At 44.4% G+C, this 24,783-nt stretch overlaps 1 protein-coding gene across 3 annotated transcripts in view; it reads left to right on the top strand.

Moving 5' to 3' along the window:
- The window catches only part of Runx1 (RUNX family transcription factor 1), a 233,096-nt gene that overhangs the window by 167,636 nt on the left and 40,677 nt on the right, over nt 1–24,783 (top strand). For all 3 annotated transcript variants that reach the window (XM_003462213.5, XM_005000091.4, XM_063224452.1), the window contains one exon: nt 3,148–3,252. In XM_003462213.5, coding sequence (XP_003462261.2) covers nt 3,148–3,252 — 105 coding nt within the window. The remainder of the gene's footprint in view (nt 1–3,147; nt 3,253–24,783) is intronic.

Below are 24,783 nucleotides of genomic sequence, written 5' to 3'. Positions count from 1 at the left end.
TTGTGAAGGAGGATGCAGGGATTCGAGTGCCGAGCCAGCAAGCTATGGGATGCCAAAGACTGAGAGTGAGGCCAGAATCCAGAAAGCCAGGAAGGACGCTCCCACCCCCAGAGGGTGGCCTGCACCTAGATTTTGGACTTGTGGCCTCCAGAACTGTAAGAAAGTAAATTTCTCCTGCTTTAAGCAACTCTGCCCGTGATCATTTATAAATACGGCATGACTGTGAAATCTCCAAAGCTGCAGCTGGAGGAAGAAGCAGAAGCCTTCCAGAACCCATGGAAGATGCAAACACAGGGTTGCCAGAGATCTTGGAGCCATCTTAACAACCTCCTCTTGTAGACCCAGGGAGGTAAAACCATTTGTATGGGAATCCAGCCCTTCTTGCTGGAAGAATCTACTGTTTCTCTTCATCTGTTCCCACCCCACATACACACACACCCATTAACACATGCATCCAGCCATCCGTATATTCATGCATGTACTTGAATCTGTGCATGCATATATGTATACTCACATCCATGCATGCACATAGATATACTTGCATGTGTATATATATTCACACATACACATTCTGGGCTTCCTAAGGACTAGGCAGTGTCACCATCTGGTGCTGGTGTCCTTAGGTACTTTATGTTTTCCATTTCAATCCTCTTCCACCCAGAAGTCCCCTCCCATCACCCTCTTCTCCCACATCTATGAGGACACTTTAGGATGCAGAACGTGACTTCTTGCCCTCAGGGAAGTTAGGCCTAGATAGTTATAAACTCCAGCCAAACCAACATCCTTATAATCAGAAGTAAAACAATGATTCATCAGGGTGCCCATAAAGCCACAAAGCAGACTGTCCCCTCAAGAAAGGATACTGGAGGAACAAATGACCGAGGACCAGCTGCACTTTGACAAAGGGAAGACTCAAGCCAGGAGGCCTAGGTGGCTGGTGTAGTGACTGATGAATAAAAACTTGAAGTTATAATGTTCTGGCTCATGATGGGAAACTTGGAGGACCTGAGTCATGGCTAGGAGGAGGGAGAAGCAGTGTGGATTTGGCAGGGTCTTAACAGGGAGAAGATTCTAGAAGCCAGCTTTAGGATTCCATCTTGATGATTATACCTTGATCATCATACCTTGTAGGTTCTTGATGAGACAGATGGATGATCAGGAGACCTTAGTAATGCTGTTTTACCAGTCTTCGGCCACATGGATACGGCCACTCTAGGGCTATGGCTGCCATCTCCCCTCAATCTGTGGTTAGAAAGCCATACTGACCACAGCGATGGACAGCTAACCAGGTGTCTGCCCACATTAACATGCCCTCCCTGATGGACCAAGCTAAGCCACTTCTGCCCATCCTTCCACATCAGCTCCATGTCAGGGATGGAGCCCATCTGGAGTGTTGCCTGGTAACATCTAAAGGATTCCCAAGATGGCAGATCCATACAGTCCAGCTGTATTCTTCCAGGACCAGAAGACTTAAGATGTGAGGCCTTCTGGTACCCCCATACCCTGATCTCATGGTCTGTAACTTCCCAGAATACATTCTCTGTTCCATAATACAGGTCATCTGAGATTTTGATTAGAAAGCCATGCCAGGCAAAGCAGATTCCATCATCCAATAGTCATTTTCTATTCTTTCCAACATAGGCTGTAAGAAATGGAGTACAAACCCTTGGGGACGGTTTGGTGGGGATTTTAATGATTAGGGATTGTTCACTTACTGTGGTCAAATATTGTATTCTCACTGAACATTTCTCCATGGCCTTCCTTTGTATTAAAGCATGCCTGACAATTGAAAATATTCTGTTCTTTCTATTTAGGGGAAGGAAGAGAAACTGAGTTTTAAAATAGTGAATAATTTTGGGAGCAGATAAGAGTGGAGGGGCAATGATTTGTTTTCTTTTCACTTATTTTGGATTTTACTTCTTACAACCTGATTAAGAGAAGAAATTGTTGGGGCTGGGGATTTAGCTCAGCGGCATAAGCGCCTGCCTTGCAAGCAGGCAGTTGTGAGTTTGATCCCCGGTACCGATAAAAAGACAAAAAAAAAAAAAAAAAAAAAAAAAGAGAGAGAGAGAAGAAATTGCATAGCTTTAAAAACTATGGGTGTATAGGATTTAATGGCATATTTAGTCAAATATTATAATCCCATTATAGAACTTTGAGAAAAGTGATGTAATGAATGAACAGCCATACACAGTTTGAATACTAGATGGCATTTTAGAGGTTTTACTCGTATAGTTCAGTCTCTGCCAAAAGTCTGTAAGGTAGAGAAAGTTGCAATTATCCATCTTCCAGGCAAGGACACTGACGCATTGAGAGGTCTCGATCTAGAGACTTGCTGAAAGCCAGGTAGTCAGAATTCAAACCCGAATCTTTCCTTGGAGTCACTTGGTCAAGAAGAAAGGTATTGAAACTGTCAAACTGAGGCAATAAAGGAAAGTTCATCTTTCATAACTATGTGTAAAATATTTGCATGGAGACTTAAGTACAGATTTATATTAATAGTAATTATTAAATCTTAACCTATCATTTACATATCCTTAAGTCCATTCATGCATCAAAAATTTCATTCTGGCCAATTATGAGTGCCTCTGTAACAACTGATATTTATGAATAATATTTAACATCAATCAACAGTACTTTTAAAGTACAGAGATAATTTGTTAAATTTAGCATATCCTCCAACTTAGAAATTCTATATTTTCTGATCCTCAGAAGTAAGATGGATATGGTTTCATTTCTCTTTGCCTTGCTTTGTAAAATACCTGGAGAAGATGATATGGGAAGAGGGGGTAGAGATAAGGATGTAGGGAGTGGGTGGCTACCAGTCTGACTTTAGGATTCTCTGGAGTCTTGACTTGGAAGAAAATAAATTCAAGTCTCCCTTGATCCTATTGTTTGTCGATGATTGTGCTAACTCCATGTGACTAGGAGTCATGTCATACCTAGTGAAATAACCTAGGTGTGCATTCCAGAATGTTAGCAAAGCCACATTCAAGGCAGTAATGGCATAACAGTCACATGTGCTGAAGTCTCGTCACCTTTCCCATTTAAGAGCTGGAAAGCGTAAATTAACGATCACTTAATGACTCAATAGATGGATTCAAGCCTTCCCCTCATTCATTTTTGCTGTATTTTGTGTCCCAACAGGGAAGAGCTTCACTCTGACCATCACTGTCTTCACAAACCCTCCGCAAGTTGCCACCTACCACAGAGCCATCAAAATCACAGTGGATGGACCCCGAGAACCCCGGAGTAAGTGTCCCCTTGAAGCCTCTTCCCCAGGGGAATGTCAGGCCCCTGTGGGGAAAAAGAAGTTTATTGTCAACACTCTTATTCCTTGAAAGTTGTCTGTGGGCACTGGGCTCTTTTTGAACACCCTCTTCAAGGTCACAAGGAAATTAGTCGGACTTGAGTGCGTGTTGGAACTGTCTGGGGCTGTGTGAGACCGAGGAGCAGTCTCTGAGATACACAGTGAATTTCAACAGGATCAGAAGCAAACAGAGAATGGACACTGAACAGGCACATGGTTGACCAAAAATGGCCAGAGGCTCTGAGTAGCCACAGGGGATGGATTGCCATGCAGGCTAGCCTTTTATTAATTTGTTAAAGCTGGAGATGAAAACTACAAATACTTTCCTTTTCTTTCTCTGGTACAGATCAAAATCCTATTACGGAATTGTTTAAAATAGAGAATGGAGGGGTAGAAGAGTGCCTGGGGGAACCAGCAAATATAGAAAGATAGGACCAAAAACATAGCTCCTGTGGGGAAAGCTTTTAAAAACAGGAGTGGGGTTGTTTAGTCTGCAGAAGATATCTTCACAGTGACTTAATGACTATCTTTGCGTAAACACAAGAGTAACACTTTCATCCAGAGCCACACCCTGCCCAGGAGCAGAGGCCACGCTGCAGTTCCAGGGCTGTAGACCAGCTGTAGCCTGGGCCCAGCACCCAAATGCCAGGTCCATGCCAGGTTCTGAGTGGAAAAAGAATGCTTTCTCTTCCAAGAGTTTGGGAGATTGGAAAATGAGACTTCCTCCTGTCACTGGAAGCCTGTCATGCAGGTGGTCATGGGTGGAATAGTGTGAGAACATAAAGACTATAGGGCCAAACAAATAATTCAGGCTTTCAACAAATTTCAATGCTTCTCTGAATCTTAATTTCTTCTTCTGTAAAATGGGGATGATAATGGGAGTTTTCTTTATAAGATCAAATGAAACGATGCTATGAGTATAAAGAATGAGCTCAGGAAATGATGGCACTCTTCAGTTGAGGATCACTGCCTGTCTCTCTGCACGGTCTTCCCCATATGACCTTCTCAATATGGTGATTCTATGGGACTCTACAGTAGCCCTTTGGGGCCCTGCTTCCTCCAAAAGACCACCTCAACATGGTGGTTCCTTCGAGACTCTAAGGCAGCCCTCTGGTATATAACTCCCTACAGAGCCATCCAGTGATCATGGAAGCTAGTAGCAGCCTTTCCTGTAGTCCTTCCCAAAGCCTCCAGCATCCGGACCATCTGTTAGAACCACTGCCTCCGCTGCCACCACTTACCCACTGCTCCTGAGTGGATAGATCCCATAGATAGCTCCCATGCCCACCAGAACAGCATCCAGGACATGGCGTTCTACATCCGGTCCCCTTATCTGCTTGCTGTGCTTAGCACTGTGCTCCATAGCTGACTCCCCTCTCTCCCTGGAGGCCTCCAGCTTTTTCTCATTAAGCCCATCAATGCTTTCCAGCCAGGTCCAGACTCAGAGAAGCCAAGGCCTTGTTCATACCCACAGTCCTCTTCATATGTAGAAAGCAAACCAAAGACCCAAGATTACATCAGTGTCGAAGAGACCAGGAACTTTCATGGCACTGCCTAGGTGAACAGAGTAGGAATGGCTAACCAAAGGGTCACATCAGCCCTGCAATAAACATGGCACCAATACCAGTGGGCCATGGCTCTCCACAGAGCACCAGAGAAAAAGCAAGCACACTCAGAGAAAGGCTCATCTCAGGGACTGAACAGACACTCAATTCAAAAACAGTAGCAGCAGCCTTCTCTTGGACAATTCAGAGGCTAGACTGGTGGAGAAAGAATCTTAAACCAGGGGTCCCAATTCACTTTCTACTTCCATTAGTCTCTGAGGTGAAGAAAGAGAAATGTCGGCCTCTCTGCCAGCATTTCCTCTAAGTCCAAGAACTGACCAGGTGGTTGAGCCTCAAAAAACCAATGGTGGGCTGCCCTGACTTTTCAGAACTGACAGTTAGAAGGGAAAAATGTACCTTGGTGATTGTAATGGGCTGCCTGGATACACAGTGTACAAGGCCCCTGCTGTTTTATAACTTAAGGAACCAGTGGTTAGAAGGAAGGCCTTTGACAGAAGCCAGAGATTCGCCTCGGCATCTTTGCTGCCAGATGGATTTAGGGTACAGGAAAAAATTCAATGTGCAGAAATAAGAAGTGTGATATACGGGAAGTGTTTATAGCCCCAGGTAGATTGTCTCTCATTTCACATGAGACTTCTAGAAAAGCTGAATGCTGGCAGGTTCCTAGGGCAACTTGGGACATGCTTGCTTTTCTCTACCCAGGGAGCTGGGTGACCGTCACTGCTAGTTTTTGTTCACATATTTTCTTTCTTACCTGAACATCTTGATTCAAGGTGGGATTTGTTTTTAGTAGTGCTCTGCTCACACCATAGTGCTCTAGCACCATGGTAAGGGGACCCTAAATGCACGACAGGGCACCAGATGGTATTAGTCTCTGTGTTAGAAACCTCACTAATCTCTCCAGAGTGACAGGGCTATGAATTCTTGGTAATTTTGGCAAAATGGCATTGCCAAGGTGAGTCGTGTCACAGAATTCTCTTGTTTCATGAAATGAAAGACTCTGAAAGCTAGAGGGGACCTGAGAGAGCATCAGGATAAGCCCCCCTCAAAGATAAGAAAAAGCATCCCAGAGAAATGAGGAAACAGACAAAGGCCTAAAAAAATTTGCCATGGCAAAGTCAGAGGTAGAATGAAGAGCTTCCGACACCCCACTTAGGGTGTCCTCCTATCTACCTGTGCATTCATCTGTTTGTCTCTTCATTCACAACGCACGACTTTATACCTCATCTACTCTGAACCCTCTCACTTGTATCCTTGGTATTTTTATGAGAAATTGGCTTATCTGATTGCTCACCATGGTCTCGGCGCTAAGATCAGCAAGGGCAAGGGATGGCTTCTCACTGCTGTGTGGAGCCTTCGATGGGAAGCATTTGTGCTGAAGGTCAGAGAGAGCTTCACTCCACCAGCCTGTCGTTTGGTGCCTGAGTGAAGGACTAAGAATAAAAACACCCTCACCCCATCTGCTGGTTGTGCCTATAGGGAGAGTTGATGTTTTCACTTCTCTTTGATGGTCTTCAGTGGTGAGGTCACAGTAAAAGTGTATTCCAAAGAAAATCTTTTGATTCAAATGATTACTTGCTCTCTTACACTAAGTGACCTGCCATTGAGTAAGTCAGAATTTGGATTTTTTTTCCCCTGCATTCAGTAGGAATTTTTTAATAAACATCTAAGACCAGTACAGAAATTAGTAATTGTTGAACAGTTCAATTTATTATGAAGAAAGAGAGCTGTCCAAAGATACACTCTATCCCAGATTGGATCTTGCAAGCAGCAAAGAAATCTGTTTTCAGTTAGTAGGTAGAACACTTAACTAGCTTGTTAATGCACTGACAGACAGTTTAAGGATGAAACATATAGTGAGTGGAATTTTCCCAAAAAGCTATTGAATAGTTGTTGTATGTAGTTCTTGTATTTCTGGAGATCTAATGGAAACACTCCAGCTCTTAGCCCATGTGTGTATAATTTAGGTAACTGTGATAATAGTGAAAAACCAAATAATGGATAACTTGGCTCAGGAAGATGGAGGAAGATATTTTTCAGAGAGAAGGGTGAAGAGAGTGAACAGGGAGGGTGCTACCTGATGGTTTGGCTTGAGCAGCTGTTACCTGTCTGGTCAAGTACCCATTACATCTGGAACATTGAGAAATCTAATTGAAATTCAAAGAGGTCAATAAAACAAATATTGGCTATTTTCTGGGGCAACTCATGCCCTCAGGGAAAGGAGTCCTTCAGTAGTCACTGTGTTCTGCTTGAGCTCTTGAGATTTGCAGTAATGGATACCAAGGTGGAGTCCTTACTTACAACTGGGGAGAATTTTCTACTCTTGCTTACTGGTCTTTTTTTTTTTTTTTTTTTTTTTTTAGAGAGAGTTATAGTTACAATGGGTCACCAGAGAGACTAATACTTCATCGTGCAGTTCTTTTTTAAAGTCACACAAATATAGTTTTCTTTTATGACATTGAAAGAAAGTAAAAAAAATAATGTAGAGGGATATATCTATACCTATAAATATATAGATATCTATAGATAGACTCATATGAAATAGGATCTTTTATATGACAAATACATTTCAAATGAAGGAAAACCTGAAAAGTACCTGTAAACTTAGAATGATAGTGGGCTTAAAACTATGTAAAAATCAAAATTGTCAGAAATGTGTGGGATGACTGCACTTAACAGATTATTCTTGTGATTAAGTAGAGTTTCTTTTTGAAAAAGTTATTTTTTCTTCATAATAAAAATACCTAAAAATCATAGCTAGCATTAGAAAATGTCATTTGCCCAATACCAAAGTGCATCAGCCACATTAACTTACACAATCTTTGAAACAATGAATAAAACAGAAAGAAATTGAGTGGCTTGTCCATCCTCACCCAGTTAGTAAGTCAGAATTAAAACTAAATAGTCCTGGCATTGGAATCTACAGATTCCAGCCAATGTCTGGTTCTAAGAACTCTGCTGGTATTTGAGATTCATTGTACTGCTAAGTCCTGTATTTTTTACTAGGAGAGTTTATCATAAGTACAGGTCTGGTTCACATACGGTTTTACGTGTGAAAGCAGAGGCCCGTAGGTTTTGTACTGACTGGAAGGAATCAGTGTCTTCCTCCAGGCAAGGCTGGAGTGCAGTGTTCCTCAGAAAGTCCCTAGCAGTCATTGCTGTAAGGGTCACATGGGTCAGCTCTTGGTTCTGCCTGGGGCCCAGGCAGCAATGGGATGTGAATCAAGAACAGGGCACACAAGACAGGTGAGTAAGTTGCCAAAAGTGACCACCAGAGCAGCCATGTGAACTAGGTCCTCCTTTAGTGGAAGATTTCATGGAGAGCCCATACACGTAGCCCACATCTGGCCAGGAAGAAGAAAACCGTGTAGCAGTCTTTGCTCCCAGCTGGTTGTTGAAATAGCACAGGATCTCAGGATTGTGATTTCCAATCTGCAATCATGAAGCACAATCTTGAAGCACATCTCCCAGAAAATGAAGATGATCTATGTATTTCTTGTTCCCTTGGAGTTTTGAAATACCAGATTTGGTTATGGATTGTTTCTGGGAGAAGTTCTGGTCCACATAAATGATTCCTCCACACCTTCTACTCAAATACAAAGTAGGAGGGAGCAGGATCAGAGAGGAGGAAGAACGCTACTTACACGGACCTCCTCCCCACTTTGAAAGGTGCTTCCAACTAAGGCGAAAATTCTGGGGGACTTTCATGCTGTTACTTTAATTTCCTCTGTGCTAAGCTCCACAACAACCTGAAGACTTAGCAAAGGCAGTTTTTAAAGCATTAATAGCAATCATGCCTAAGGGTTTCCAATAAATTTTAGAATCATTTCCTGTTTATTACTTTTGTAGTTCAAGGCTAATGTCTGGAAGGATCTCTGGGACAAATGAGAATGTGAGAGGACCCAGAAGGCACATGCTTCTACCTTTGGAAGCTGTAATAACCCACTTGCTATGACTCACAGTAAACTGGGGAGGGGCCTGTGAATACGGGGTGACTACCTAGAAGCCACTGAGGATTTTTCGACAGCATTTGTGTTCCGGTAGGAAGAAAGAAAAGCAGAGTTCCTTTCAGGTACAAGTGAATACCCAAAGAAATGATCTAAGGCAGGGAGAGTGAGAGAGGGAAGAAGAAACAGGGAATGAAACTTAAGCCATTGCTTTGACTTTCTCCCAGGCACATCATTGCAAAATTGTATCAGTGTTACGAATACAGTCCCTGTGAAGCTGAGATCGAAACCAACATGTTGTACTTGTTAGAGTTTATTATGTGATACACTAAAAGGGGTGAAAATGCCTATCTGCAGTTAGGCTTCCGTTCCTTAATCTTAAAATGTGTAAAAAGATTTATGGATCCCGAACTCAGGGACATGGGTTTTCACACTGGCGCCACCAGACCTGTCGGTGTGAACTTCAGCAATTACCTTAAGCACTTTAGTCCTACTTTCCTCTTTGGTCGAACTAAGCAATGGGACGAGATAATCTCTAAATTAGTTCCCACTCCAAAGGGGTAACAGAATATTGTCAGCAAAATAGAACCACAGGTTCTTCACAAACGGGGCTCTATCCCAGGCCACAAGCCCCGAGCCTCCTTCCTGGGCGATGCCACCCTACATCACAGCAGACAAATCCAAAAGCACCCGGCTTCTACATTAAGTATCATTTTTTGCTGTAAAGTTTTGAAAGGGCTTTGTAATTTGTTTTTGAAATTCTCTGGCTATGAGTAACTCATTTCATTTCCTGTGGCCCTGATTTCTCTGCCATCAACATAGGATTTTGACCAGAAGTTGAGTTCCCATGTTTGCACTTGCTGATTCTGGGGCGCCAACACCTGGGTGGGTGTCTGGCCTGGCAGGCTTTTGTACAACAGGGACAGTGGCCGTTCGAGTGTCATAGGGTTGGGAGGCTGAATGCCACAGCCTCTGTGGCTCGCACAGAACCCTGTTTGGCACATAGGAGTATTGAAAGAGGTCAGCTATGATTTGTGTTTAGTCTTGGAATCCTTCTGGAAATGAGAAAACTACATAAACAAAAGAAGGTCTGTGTAGCTTAAATTTAAAAATTCATGAAGTTGCCATAATGTTGCATTTTTTTGACATTTAATTAAACATTTATGTATTTTGATTTTTGTTTGTTTTAGTTGTTTTAGATTTAGACCCAATAAAACTTTCTTTTCTGGCATATTGTGGACCTTTGAAATACTCTGGGCACAGTCCCTAAGTCCCTGCAGGGTAAAATGAGCTTCTTCTCAAACAATGATTGGGTGAAAAACTCAGAGAAAGACCATGCCTCAGTGCATCAAAAGTTGGTACTTGACATCTAACGCTGAGGTGCTTTTAATATGTGTGTAGCTGAATCAGGGTCTCTTCCTTTGTAGAAAACAAAGCATGATTCTTGTAGGACATCGTTGGTGATCCCCACGAGATTAGTTTTAGGATCCCTCCCAAAGATCAAAATGTGCACATCCTCAAATTCTCTATATCAAATGGTGTAGTATTGGCACATATCTTCCCAAATACTTAGATCATTGCTTATAATAGCTAATACAGTGTTAATACAATATAAATCGTTATTATGCGACCTATACTTTGAGGAACAAGAAGAAAGTTTCTACACGGTTTTCAAATAGTTTTAATCTGAGGTTGGGTGACTGCTGTCAGCTGTGGCACTCACAGATGGTGCTAGGGGAGTGTAGTTCATCTCCCCGGGTACCTGGGTCTCTAGCCGCATTGCAGCTTCTCGGGCATAGATGCACATCCAGCCACCCTTGGAGCTTCCTAGTGTGTGCTGATTGTGTGATTTTTGGCTTGGCCTCCAAGTGGGGTGCTGAATCCCACAGCTGTTGGTGCATCTCCCGTGGGGGTGAGTGGCCTTACAGCCTGCTAATGGATTGCGGGCGGGTGCATCATAATGCGTCTGATTCCCTGCTTTCGGGTGGATTTTGATTATTTTCATCTGCCAGTCACTTCCCATTTTTTTCATTTTATAAAAACTCTCCTTGCATTTTCCCGAAGGCTTGGGGTTTTTCCTGTAAGCCATGCACTAAGGAAAAGCATTATTAGCAAGAAGTTGATAGAGCGGGTCTCTCAAAACCCTGCCACTTCTACCAAAACAAAAGAAAAAAAGAAAAATTTCCATAAGTTTTGAATACATAAATAAAACCTACCCCCCTTTATCCTGGATCTGTGTTTGAGTTCAGCTGAGCTAATTTACAGTTTCTGAGTTCTGTTTTTTCCATATGCTTTTCTTTTAAAACAATTTTTTTTAAAAAGGCTTGCTGTTTGGATATAAACTGTCAAATGTTGATATTACAGGCAGGGTGAATTAAGTGTAATTAGTTTGTGTTAACAGCTGTGTTATCAGGTCTATCATGGGACACTGGTGTTTGGTTGGATGGTTCAATATGGAAGCTATACAGTATCATGGAGAAAGTTTGCTATAATCAATAGGAGACATGACATATTCTTCTATAGGTGAAACTTACTATAAGAGAAAAAAAATTTAAGTTCCCTAACCAAGGTTCTTTTCTGTTTGCCTTTCTGTAAAAGTAACATAATAGAACTAATCCCTAACTCCCCACACCCCTATAAAGTCAATTACTGGCAATACATTAATTTGGTGTTTCTGTGAGTTATACATAACTGTACTCTGGTTCCATTAAAGTGAGTATTGACCAAAGCTTGCACTATTACCAAAATCATTCACATGTGCTTTCCTGCACTGAAATGTTTTTGTTTTTTTGTTTTTTGTCTTTTTCCTTTTTATCGTTCCCGGGGATCAAACTCATGACTGCCTGCTTGCAAGGCAGGCGCTTATGCCACTGAGCTAAATCCCCAGGCCCCCTGCACTGAAATGTTAAACATTTAATATTTTATTTACTCACCTGATTTCATCGTCATTTTCATTCGCCATGACTTATAAGTCATCTTGTGATTGTTCAAGATAAAAACTAAATATTTGAAATAGGTGGGTTCTTAAGTACTATATGGCCTTATTAGATTTGTTCCTTGTATCTCTTTAATTTTAGTTGCCTTTGAGTGGTTCTATGATATTTCTAATCCACTCATTTTAAGGAGAAATATGCAGTGACATCTTTTGCTGTTACCTGACACTGTTTTCGAGCATGAACCCCAGCATTTCAGAAGTGAATCAGATTGCACAGGGGGTGCCAGGCAGCAGCGGGGAGTGAGACAGGAGATTAGAGCCAAGCCACGGCCAGGGCTGATTCTTGCTGCTTCCCAGTATGTGTTTCAGTTTGTCCCTCTGGAGAATGGGCTTCTGGATACTATGTCACAGGGAAGTGATGATGAAATGCGATAGACCAAGAGGCAGGCTGGGATGGGGCTGACAGCCCCGCTGTCAAAGTGGGCTCTCCATGGTGACTACCAGGCCACCACCCACCCTCCCCGCCGTCCCTGTTCCTCAGGTGTAAAACCAGGAAGATGGCATTCCCTGTCTTGAGATTTCCTATGCAGAGTGAAGGAATTTAGACATCCAAGGATATAGCCCTGTGCTGGGCACAGATGTCTCCCTAAATAGTTCCTCTTACCACTAAAATGCATGCCAGGGACACAGCAGGTCCTTGTTATCCTGTCCCACCACCCATACCCAGGAAAACAAATGGAATTCTGCCCAAGGATTCTCCCAAATTTTTAGAAAAGATAAGAAAAGAAAAGAAGCCCAAACTTGGTGAATTTGGTCCTTAGGATATAATACAATAAGGGCTTTTTTCTCCCTTTCCTTCTAATCTACCTCTTAGTAACTCTAAAGACTGAAGCACTAAACCAGCTTCAATAAATCTGTTTCTCATGCTGCAAACCACATTAGCCATATTGCCTAGGTTCTTTGGGGGTGGGGGAATGGGCTTTTTCTGAAAAAGCAAAGGTTTTTTTTTTTTTTTTTTAAATCAAAACACAAGTCTGTTTTTAACTGAAAAATTAAGAACAAAAGCTGAAATGCAAGTTGCCAAGGTTCCTAGCATATAGCAGCTTTCACTAAGTCATCAATAGGATGAAAATAATAATAATAGCATTAATACAGGTCTCTCCACTACATAGAGTTTTTTGGTATAAATTGAGATATTGTTATCAGAGTATGTTTTAAACTGTTTATGTTCTAGATAATAGAAATATATTACACATTAAATAACTGAAAATGATAGTGGAAAACTATTACCATTTTGCATGTAATATGTAAAAATCTTAGGGATATTAAATAAAATAATGATTGGTTTCTTAAAGATAGACTTTGTTTCGTCATGTCCTCCTTCAGGACCAGTAAGAAAAAAATCACAGTGGAGAAAGAGACATTTAAATCAGCCAGCACTGTGAATCCATACTTTTAGAAATTTTGTCTTGTGCCATGCGAATATCTTACTATATCTTTTGCCTCTGTCAGTCTACCTTTTAAAAATATGAGAAACAAACGAAGCAATTTGGCCACCTGTCGCAAGTTGAGTTTTATTTGAATATATTTTCATCTTTTCCAAACCCAAAAACAGTTTTCGTTCTACAGCTGTGACTATTCCATGTCCCTTCAATGAAACACACGGCCAGTGGCTTGGGATCAGCAGAGCATGGGACACAGTCCCAGTGCTGCTTGCTGGGACCTCAGGCCTCGCTTCCCCCCACTGTGGCTTTTTATATATGGTGCTGCCTGAGATTTCTGGATTAGGTTGCAGGGAGATGAAACAGTATACCCTTGAGCCTTGGTGCCAGTTTCAAAAACTGCAGCTGCTTGGGAGTGAGACTCTTCCAAGGCCCAGCTCCCTGTCAGGTTCATTTGCTGACATGCAGGCCGCCTGCCCAGCATGGGCAAGATCAGAGAAATCTCTTCTACTCCTTGGGTGACTCAGCCAGTTTCAAAATAAATAGGTAGCTGAGTGTGGGGAGAAAGAGCTGGAAACCACTGAAATCTGAGTCTTGAGGGCTAGGATGTTCTGGGAGCTGCTGTGTTGAACTTAAAGGAATTCTGAGCCCAGGGTGAAGGAGAGGCAGGCTTGGTGGAAAGCGCTGGCCCAGAGAGTGTGGGCTGGAGTTCTGACCCTGGGTGTACAGCTCTGCAGCTTATATCTCCTCTTAAAACTCAGTTTTCTCATCTGTAGAGGGAGAGAGCTTGGTATTTTTAAGGTTTTTATCTACCCCTAAAAATACGATACTGTATTTAAAGGAGCATTTGTGTTTTGAAAGCAGTATCTTCTGGCCTGTAGAAAAAGAGCTGTGGTCTTCTGTGGTTTACTGTGAGGAGGGAGATGATGATGTGGGTGGCAGGGACAAGAAAAAGAAGGGGGAGAAGGAAGAAAAGCGGGGAGGGGGGGGGAAGGGAAGGAGGAGGGAGGAGCCTTCACACCCCAAGCAGGGGAAAGAGGAATAAAACTCCACACACAGTGACATGCTGTAAGTAGGGGAAATCATCCTAACTAGATTTCCCATGACTTTGGCAGCATTAAAAAAAAAAAGACATCCTTAAACCCACAAAGTGCTCAATTGTCCAAGTCTGGATGTGGCCAACTTCCCAAAGCTGGCCCGTCAGAGACCTTGGTGTTAATTCCTCAGCCAACTCAAAAGGATGGTGTGAGTTGTGTTGACTTAATTACTGGAGCCGTTTTGTGAGGGAGCTGCCTCCCTCCTGGGCCCCCTCGCAGTCTTACGGCTGTTCTTCATTACCTGCCCTACCTATCTTCACAATCTAGCCGCAAACAGCTCTGGTTGACCACACCACTTCCCTATTGAAAGTTAATACTGTTTGACTCATTCTGTGCTACTAACCTGAAGCCAAAGAAAACAAGGCAGAGAATAACCAGCTTGTATGGAGTTTGGAAAGCTCTCAGCGGCCCTGCTTTCAAAATCCTATACAGTAGCTTACTATATCTCTCTGCTGCAGCTGCAGAGAAAATGAAGGAAGCAGAAGTGGATAAAAATAATAATAATAAAAGTTGGGGGTGGGCAAGAGACAGGGGAGGGAAAGGGCGAGGACCCTTCAGGCTGGGAAAAGACAGCTCAGTCTGCCATCCTTGTGGGGCCCCTTCAAAGAACTCAGATTTTTACTTACCATACCTGAGTATTTGCACACAAGAGAGACTCTCGAGGGTGCTAAAAGGAGAGAAAAGTTCAAAACATGATGGAAAAGATGGTTTTCCTATTACCAACATAGCAGAGAGGAGCTGGGAGTGTGGATGGACCCCAAGGCTGGCATCTCATATGTAGAGTCCCAAGGTGAGGACAGGCCAGGAGCAGGGTCCTGACTCAGATGGGGTTACCAGAGCAAGTGGGGCAGTTGTGTCTTGGGATAAATAGAACTTGCCCTCCCAGTGTCACCTGGCAGACTGGAGGGACCGACATTTTCCTCACCATGCTGCAGCTCTATGGCATCCAAGGTGAAGAGTTGCTTGTCCCTTCAGGTAACTGCCCCTGTTGTCCCTCCACTGCTGGTGGCTGCCTTCAGCCTCCCAATGACAATAGTGAGTCAAAGGCAGTCTGAGCCTTGGATGGAATTATCATGCCCCCAGTGTCCTGCAGCCCATTCCTGGATGTGTGAAGAAAGGCTGATGGCTCACAGGAACAACCAAGTGTTGGCTGTCTTACTAGTAAGCACTCCCTGCCAGCCAGGCCTGCTCTGCATCTCTCCAAGGCTGTTGGCTGGTTCCAGGTCCCCTCTTCCTTGAGGCCAGCCCAGAACTCCAGCGATGTTTAGGACTGGAGAAAAAGGTGAGAATCAGGTGCCTTTCCTTGGCTGCTAGGAAGGCCCTGGGGCTGGGTGGGCAGAACTGTAAAGAAGGGGTTTCCTTCCCCCTTTTTATAAGCATGGAGGATTAGTGATCACTAGGCAGGCTGCTAGGTGATCAGCGCCCTACAATCCCAAGTAAGTCCAGCCCCGGGAAAGGCTGTTCATACACTTATTCACTCAGTGAGCATTGAGTAGAGTGTCTCTTGGCTTTGACTGAGTCTCAGCATGGCTGGGTCTCCGTGCAGAGCCAGTCAGTACTGTGCTATTTATACAGAATGTCTGCTGCTGGGGGAAGGGCAGACACCTGCAAGCAGGGGAGGGCTGTGCACACACACAGGCAGAGCCAAGCCCCTCCATGGCACAGAGGGAGCTGGTAGCCCCTGGGACTTGGTCTCTATCCCCAAAGCCTGTCCACCAGGAGCACTCCCTTGGGGGGACCTGATCCACAGGGCCTTGAGGAGGCTGACTGGTAATATTCCCTGTCACAGGTGAGGAGCCAGAACTTCATCTGGCCCCACTGCACCCACAGAGGGCCACCTCTGGCTAACAGTCAGACACCAGGCAGAGCGAGACCCTAAGCTACCAATTCCTGGCTCTGTCACTAGAGAGATCAGGAGTGACAAAAAGTGCCCAGTGACTGCAGAGTCCCACTGCTCTGCTTTGGGGAGCAGGTCTCCAAGCGCCCAGGCCATGTGAGTGAGTTGCGGACTCACTGTCTGTGACTTGGAGCCAGCTTTGAACTTGGGAAGCTGAGAGCTGGCTTGGCTTTTGTCCCTGGGTCTTGGGGTCCTGATCCAGGGAGAAGGAAGTCCTGGCCCTGTGCAGCCTTGGGCCCAAAGCTGTGTTATTTGTAGATCTTGCCTTGCCTCAGCTGCCTTTGTCCCTGTGCCTGATTGCCATCCTCATGCCTGTATCTTCATGCTTGCCTGGAGCAGCAATGGTTGCTTCTTGTGTGAGATGAAAGGATATGCTGTGTGGATATGTGAATGTGTGTGATACAAGTATGTGATGTGTATGATCTATATGATATGTGTATGTATGTGTATGCCATATGTATCTATATGACTGTATATGTATGTGTGCAATATGCAATTTGAGTATGTGCTGTGTATGTGTATGAATATGGGTGATATATGTTATATGTACATGTTGTATGCAAGCACTTTGATGTGTATATGTATGTGATCTATGTATGCACATACTGTGTGATACATGTATGCATACAGTGATTTATGTGTGTATGTGATTTAAGTGTAATATATGAATGCCTGTATGCATATATGATATGTGTGTACATGTATGTAACACAAATATCTGTTACCCGAATGTATGTGATGAGTATATGTTTGTGACGTGAATATATTGTAGGATGTGTGTGAGGTATGAGTGATGTGTCTGATGAGTATATATGTACATGCATCATGTGTATGTGTGTGTGGATATGCTTGGGGAGTATATGTGGTATGTGAATGTATGTTATAGATGTATGTGTCTATTACGTGATAGAAGTATACAGTATGCATGTGTAAGTCCGTGATTTGTGTGATATATGTTGTATACAGGTAGGGATGTGCATATCGTATAAAAGATATATGTGATATGCCTATGCATATGAGAAGCATACATGATCTATGTGGCATGTAATATGTGTGTTGTGTGATATATGTAGGCATGTCTGTGTATACTATGTGGTATATGTATGTGATCTGTGTATACATGTCGTATAAGTCCATGATCTATGTAGCATGTGATAGTACAGGGCATGTTAGATGTGCAGGCCCTAACATGTATGCATGTGTGCATGAAGTGCTCACACTGGAGAGAGGAGAGGAGCTCCTGCTGTCCTCCTGGGTCCAGGTGAGCATTGCCCTCTGCACCAGGGCCCTCTGCCCATCTACTTTTGGTTTTCAGTATGATGGAAGGAAAATGGAGATGCATTTCGCTGACTTTTTAACTTCCTGTGAGACAGTTCTCTATGAAATGCAATCTGCTAGCTGATGACGTTTTCCATGAGCAGTTTCCCCATGTCTGTGCTGCAACTGAAACTGTAGTTCTAGGTTCCTCTGCCCCAAATGAACCCTCTTTTCCACACCCAGCTGGAAGTGATGGGCTGGCACCAACCACAAAGGGTCTGGGCACGTATTTGTCATACACTAATCCTACTGTGTGCCCGGTATGCCTAGGCTAGGAATATAGCCACAAGGGAAGGACAACCTCTTTGTCTTCTTGAACCTGGCAGACATGTGGGCACAGAGATACCCTCAGTGGCAATGCCTAATGCTGAGGAGGAAGTCAAAGCCAGTGGGGGAGGGGTCAGCAGCTTAAGGAGAGGATGGCATAAAGCTGCCCCGTGAGGGGGGAGATCAGGTATTTGAGGTAGAGTGTTCTGGCAGCTGGACCAGGGCCCTGGAATGCAGGCTGGTGTGGCTGGCATGGAGTGCTGACTTCAGCCCATCTGCATTTTAGTTTCAAGCAGGGAGCACACACCTTAGGAAGCAGGTCTGGTGAAGTACTAGCCTGACCTCTGAAATGCGTGTTTTATGCCATGCAATGGGTACTGCAGAACCATGGTGTAGAGTAAGCAACACATGGAGGGCGCCCCCATGTAGTGGGCAAATGCTCACTGGTCTCCTGCTAGAGACCAGACCTTCCTGGTCAGAGGCCGTGTAGGCCCTGTGCATGATTCTCCTGGGATAAGGCGCTGTCTCTAGGAGTCCCCGAGTAGGGAGAGATGTTATCTAGGAGAGTGGACACCTTAGTAGACTCTTTCAGCATGACATAGGTAAGAAGAGCCTGAGAAAGAAGAGCAGAGACCTGTACGTAGATGCAGGGGGGTAGTGAGAGTCTGTGGAGTGGCTTTCTTACTTCCCAGCTGCAGCCTCTGACAGTTTCTTAGCTGCTTTTAATGTGAGTTTAATGTCCTGCCTCCTCTGGACTCAGCCTTAGGGCCATAAAGGAAGAGGCAGGAGAAGGAAATGTCCTGGTGGGATCACAGGAAGGCTCAGCAAGGACTATAAGAGAGAGAGGATCCACAAAAACTGGTATCATCCCTGGTCCCTAACAACTACCTGTCCACGAGGCAATGGATGCAGCAGAAGGCAGAAGGACAGCAAATTCCTGTGTCATTTTATGGAAGACACTGTGTGTGCCAAGATGGAGCTCTGAGGACTGTCTCGATAGTCAGACTTGGAACCGGTCCCAAAAGCCCGGTACCTGCCCGGGAAATACACAAAAATCTTTGAGAAGCATAATGTCATAGTAAGTTGCTCATGAAAGACCGTGTTTAAGTGGGGGAACTGTGGTACACACTTGTAATCCCAGTCCTTTGGGAGGCTGACTTGGGAGGATTTCCAGTTCAATCCCAGTTTGAATAAATTAGTGATATAGTGAGACTCTGCCTCAATATAAAATATAAAAATGGGCCTGGGATATAGCCCAGTGTGAAGGCCCTGAGTTTAATCCTCAGTATAAGAGAGGAGAAGAGAGGAAAGACGAGGGGAAGGGAGGGGAAGGGAGAGAGAGAAAGGAAAAGGCCAGACTTAAAGTTGTTCAGCAAGAACAGAGGCAGTACAGAATCCCAGCAAATGTAATTGCCATGGATGGCTTTAGAGCCCCTTGGAGAAATCCATGCTAGTCCTTTAATTCCAGACTTCCAGATAAGGAGAGGGGATGGTGAAAAGACTCACTCTTGTTCACAGTAAGGTTTGGAGGAAACTCAGGTTCCGGAGGAAAAACACTTGAACACCAGGCCGGCGGTGGCGTCTCCCTGGTGCCATGTGCTGCTCTAGAGGAGAGAGGATTATGGCTCCTACATTAACATCCTGAGCCTCAGGAGCACGCACAGGTTTTAACAGCAGCCTTTTGGGAGTGGAATAATAGGTTCCCAGTGACCGTTTCCTGCCATTCCCCAAAGCCTCCTCTCAGATGGCTGGGAAGAAGTTGCTTCCTACTGGAGAAACTGGGGGCTTATTTTACAGACTCCCCTCACTGTTGTGAGCTTGACCTTCATGGGCTCTGTCCAATTATAGCTGGAGATACTCAAACATTGGCAGGGAAGCGTTTGGGCCTTGGTAGCTGATCTGTCTATATTCAAGAATTTTAAAGATGAAGGAAAAAAACCACCCAACATTTATCATCAAATTAAGGGTATCACACAGTGCCCAGAGACACCTCCTCTGAACACTGCAGGGACATGCAGCCAGCCCTCTGTGCCTGTGGGTCCTGCCTCTGCTGATTCCACCAAGCATGGATGAAAATACGAACAAATATTGTGTCTGTAAGTACAGGCTTTCTATCTTGTTGCTATTCTCAAGCTACCTGGAGAGCTACTATTTACAGAACATCCACACTTTATTAGGCATTGTAAGTCATCTAGAGATGATTTCCAGGACGTGGGAGGGTGTGCCTAAATTGTATGCACTTACTAGGCCACTTATAAAAGGGGCTTGAGCATCCCAGCACTTTGGTGTCTGCAGCGGTCCTGAAACCAGTCTCCCACAGATACTGAGGAACCCCTGTATTTGGTATTTTATTTCCCAGCATCCTGAATATTAAAAGTAGGCAAGAGAAGGGACGCAGTGAGGGAGTTGGACGTGTGCATCAGAGGAACCCCGCCCCCTACTTTTCCTGCCTCCCTCCCCCACTCTGCACCCGCATAACCCTCCTTCTCCCACCATGCCTTCCCAGTGTGCTTCCACAATCTTTCTAGAAATCCATCTTTTGGAGGCCCACCAAGCCGGAACCTCCCTGCAATGCCCACGCGGCGTGGAATTGCCCCTGTTTACCATGGATCCCTGCACAGCACTGGCTAATTCTACACACAAACTGGGACCAGAAGTTGAACTATAAAGACAGGCACCTTAGCCTAGTGTTCCTGTGATCTAAAACCGGGGAGCACTGAATGCCTCTGATCTCTTCATTTCACGTTTCAGGAAATAAGAACGTGGGTGCACTGGGGGCTCATGAGAGCCTGGGTGTTTTCAGACTTGCACCCTTTCTGTAACCTGCTGAGTGAGACTGGTTAAGTAACACAGAACCTCTCTGAATCTCATTTCCCACCAATGAGTTTAAAAGGCTGATTTCTATGTCCTCTTCTAGTTCTGCAGGAGAACACCCTTGTGCTGTTCTCGTAGCTTTAAGAGATGAAATAGAGGGGTGAAGTTGTATTTATAGAATATTGGACAATATATTCATGTGCATATGTGATATGTACTAGGATGATACATGAACACATATGTGTCATTACGTATTGTATTTTATTTTATTTTATGTGATATATTGTATGTATAATATCCCAATGATCTGTAATATTAGACTGGATTTCTCAGCATTGAATGAGCCACCAGATGGCTAGGTTTGCTCTGAGGAAGGGTTATTTCACCACCTGCAAAAGACGTACGGAAGGATACCATTCACATGCTGTACCGTGGCTTTAAAATCCTAATGACCCTGGGACCCAAAGTTCACAGGAAAAGTGGACTGTTCTCTACCCACACACACGTTTTTTTTTTTTTTTTCCATAGTCATAAAACTGCAGCAAATCAAAGGGAGGATGATTCTGTGTTTTTATGTCCATGTACTTAGTATCAGGGTGGCTGGCAAACTTCTGAAATGTAAGATACACATGTAACAGCGAGCGCATGAGATTCATGTGTCTTTTTAGGAGAAATGTGATTCTAGGCACACATTTTGTTTGATTTTTTTCCAGCTGCTCATCTTGACAGTGCTTTTAATCTAAACCTTTTTAATTTTTGTGTGGGGAATCTATCAAAAAACTGGTAACCACAGCCATACCCGGAACATGGACTGATGATGGGTTGCTGGTAGCCAGAATATTCTGTAGTCTCTCTACCCAAACTTTTGCAAGAAAAGGTGGCAAGTTTACTGTATGGTTTTCACGGATAGGAGATTGTACATAAGTGCATTTCAGTAACCCTCAGCCACAGATCCCAGCAGTGCCTTGGAAAAGGCCACTGAGTTATCAATAAGATATGTGTCTGTTTAGTGTAGATTTTGCAGGAGCAAAGTGAAAGCTGTTCTCATTATCTATCAGAAAATATTGTAACATTTAAGCATGTTCTAATAAGCAGCCATCCCAGGAAACTACAAAACTGTCTTTGGAATGAAGTAAAATTTAGCAAATGGCATTCATTTATTTTTATATGTTCCTCTTTCCCTTTTCTTCTTGGCTTCTAATGATTGCAAATATAATAAAATTCCAATCTAGTACTGTTTTTCAAAAAATAGGAAAATGGTGAAAGGAGAATTTAAGGCCCTTTTCAGTTCTGCTGAAAATTCAGTAAGATGCCGCAGCGTGAAACCTGGTGGTAGCCACCCTGGGAACGTTCACAGCTGATTTCCAACTTGTTCAAAAAACCAGGCCGCAATATGTACTGTATATGTGGAAGACAATATCATAATTTTACTAGTGGTTTGATCCAGAGTTGAATTCCTTATTGTCCTCCAGGGCCCAGTACTCAGAAAGAAAAACAGTGAATTTCATAGTGAGCATTTTCCATACTCCTCTATTTAAAATTTAGGGAGCAAATTGACATCTTAATAGCATGCAGATACAGGAAACTGAAGAGGTAAAGCATTAGGTTTCCCAGCCTCAGAGTTTGTATCGGAAGCTCCTATATTTCCTACAAATACTGCTCTTTGGTGCCTGAAACCCGGTGGTTTCAGAAAAAGAAGAATTAGGTGTTTCTCAGCTGGAGCTTATAAATGCATCTGGACCACACCTTGGACATGATGATGCTTTTCATTTCCCGTTTGCCTGGTGTTGCAATTTTCTAACACTGTTGTGAGCGTGGGGGTCAAGTTGTGGCAGAGGCTCCGGCTGACTCCCACAGTGCACTTGGGAAGCGCATGGAATGAACCCTTCCCCAGTCTTCCTGCCTTAAACTCAGCCCTAGACTCCCAGGGCTTAGGAAGCAGCTTAGAGTGAAGAATTGTTTTTCTCTGAGAGTTGTGCCTGAACATTCCTGCGAAAGCAGACAGTCATCACTTAATCTCTGCAAATGACTATGATTTTGGCAGGTGTCAGCTGGTATAGAAATGGCTCGCATTAGAAGTCTTTTTTTAAGCATAGAGCAATGAGGGGGACTAATAAAAAATAATAATCCCACATGTGTCTGGCCGCAGAGGGGCTTGCCTGGAACAACTTGATTCCTGTTTGGTTTCTCAGTGGCACAGGTCGAGTGTGCTGCAGCAGATGCACTAATAGATAGTCTTTCTTCCAAGACTGGCTGAACATACCGCCACACCCACTGCCATGTATTCAGAATGATTCCCCTGGGTCACCCAGTGTCCCTCCCACAGTGTTCTTCCAAATGCCACTGGGTGCCCAAGGAATGTGAAGTTGAAATGCAGAGAAAACATAGTGGAAGCCCTGGCTGACCAGCATTCTTTCTGAGACCATAGAACTCTCTAGAAACCTGTTTCCTGCCATTTTCTTTCCTTGACTCCTAATAGTAGGCATTCAGCTGTGGCAGGCATTTACAGGGCAGAATTATGTTTTAGATGGTTTTTGAGTTAGCATTGCATGTTTTTTCTGCACAGGAAATTTCAGAGTGTGTGTGTGTGTGTGTGTGTGTGTGTGTGTGTGATCATCAGGAAGTGAGGGCCTGTCACAAAGATGAGAGGCAGGAGGACTAAGGAAGTCTCCATCTGGGCACACTGAATTATGCCATGACTGAATGAAATAGAATGTTCTAGAAAAAGGTAGTTTTGTTATTTCTGAGGGAAAGGGATGGCATGGTTGCTCGGGAACCTGGCCCCTTTTGTCCACAAAGCTAGTGCTTAAAACACTCAGCCCATAAGAGGCCTCTCACATGTGTGCCGGCCAGGCCTGCGTGACTCAGGGTGTTTGCGTTCAAGTCGAGTGTTGTGGGCTGGAGCGCTGAATCAGAGTCCAGATTTGCTTTGGTGACACATGAAAAGAGCATTGCATTTGAACTACACAAATATTATGCTTAAGTATTTTTCCTCCTTTTGGAGCCAAATAGGTCTTGTTAATGATAAAATCACTGCAATATAGTGGGCCCTTTTTCTGGTCTGGAATTTGAGACACCGTCAACAGTGCCAAGGGGCCCTGTAGCAGGAAGAAATGGCAAGCCATGGAGATTTGGAATCATAACACAAGTTATACAATTTAATTTTATAGTTGTAGCAGTGGCGAGCGAGAGGAAAATGGGCTGCCCCTAGCCCCACTCCTACCTCGGGCTGTGGGGAGTGGAGTCGAGGGCCCCCATTTTAATTTAGGTTCGGTGGAGGGAATAGGAAGGGGAACTTTCTGGGGGCAGTAAATTGGCTGCTTCTCCAGTCTTGTTCTGAAGCTGCTTGACAATCAGGGGTTTTGGTAAAATAGATCAAGGACTCTCCTGAAACAAACCTCAAGGATAGGGAAGGAACAAGAAACCATCCTCCTTGAAAGAGAATGGAATCACATTGCCTTTTGTCCTGTGTCCCTTTTATGGTACCCACAATGCTACTATCTCCAGTTTAATAGGATTTTGGTGATGGATTCAGAGAGAAAACTGGAGGTCCATGCAGCCCTCCTGACCCATCCCATGTAAGCCCCTCCACTTGCCACTTCCTGGTGACAGTGATTTAGATGAGGAGCTTGAGGACAAGGCAAGGACATCTATGGTCCCTACAGACACTGAGAATCCCTCTTCCCACCCCGGGATCCTGAACCCCCCAGGGAAGGCTCACCCAATCAGCTAGCTGATGGCTCCATGGGGACTCCCTTAGGCCAGCCCTCTGGGAACATTGGAGGAAGCCCACTCCCTCTTAGGGGTGCACCCAGGGAGTGAAAGAAGCTTCTAATAAGCCTTTGTGGAGAGGGAGAGGGGCTGCCCTACATGTACCAGGAAATCTGAGTGCCTGGGCTGTGGGTTGGCCACCCCGCCCCATTTCCTGTTGGAAGGGGCATGCAGCTCAGCCTCAGCGCCCAGAAAGCCTCTCAGACCTGCCATGGTCGGCTTTGCAGTGAGGAGCAGCATTCTGAGGCTGTGAGGATCACACCTCTGCGGCTGCCACAGTTCAGCCCGCAGCACGTGGCCCTGTGCCGGAAGCTTCCTTTTTTACCACCACTGCTGCTTCCACCAAGGCTGCACCAGCCGGCGTCCTGCTCAACAGAGATGGTGCAGAGGGCTGGAGTGGGTGCAGGGTGCACCTTGTGGC

The sequence above is a fragment of the Cavia porcellus genome, unplaced genomic scaffold (assembly GCF_034190915.1).
Source record: "Cavia porcellus strain 051 isolate PalLab524CR breed Dunkin Hartley unplaced genomic scaffold, mCavPor4.1 scaffold_15, whole genome shotgun sequence".
Lineage (NCBI taxonomy): Eukaryota > Metazoa > Chordata > Mammalia > Rodentia > Caviidae > Cavia > Cavia porcellus.
The sequence above is the reverse complement of the archived record's forward strand: the minus strand, read 5'-3'. Positions and strand labels throughout refer to the sequence as shown.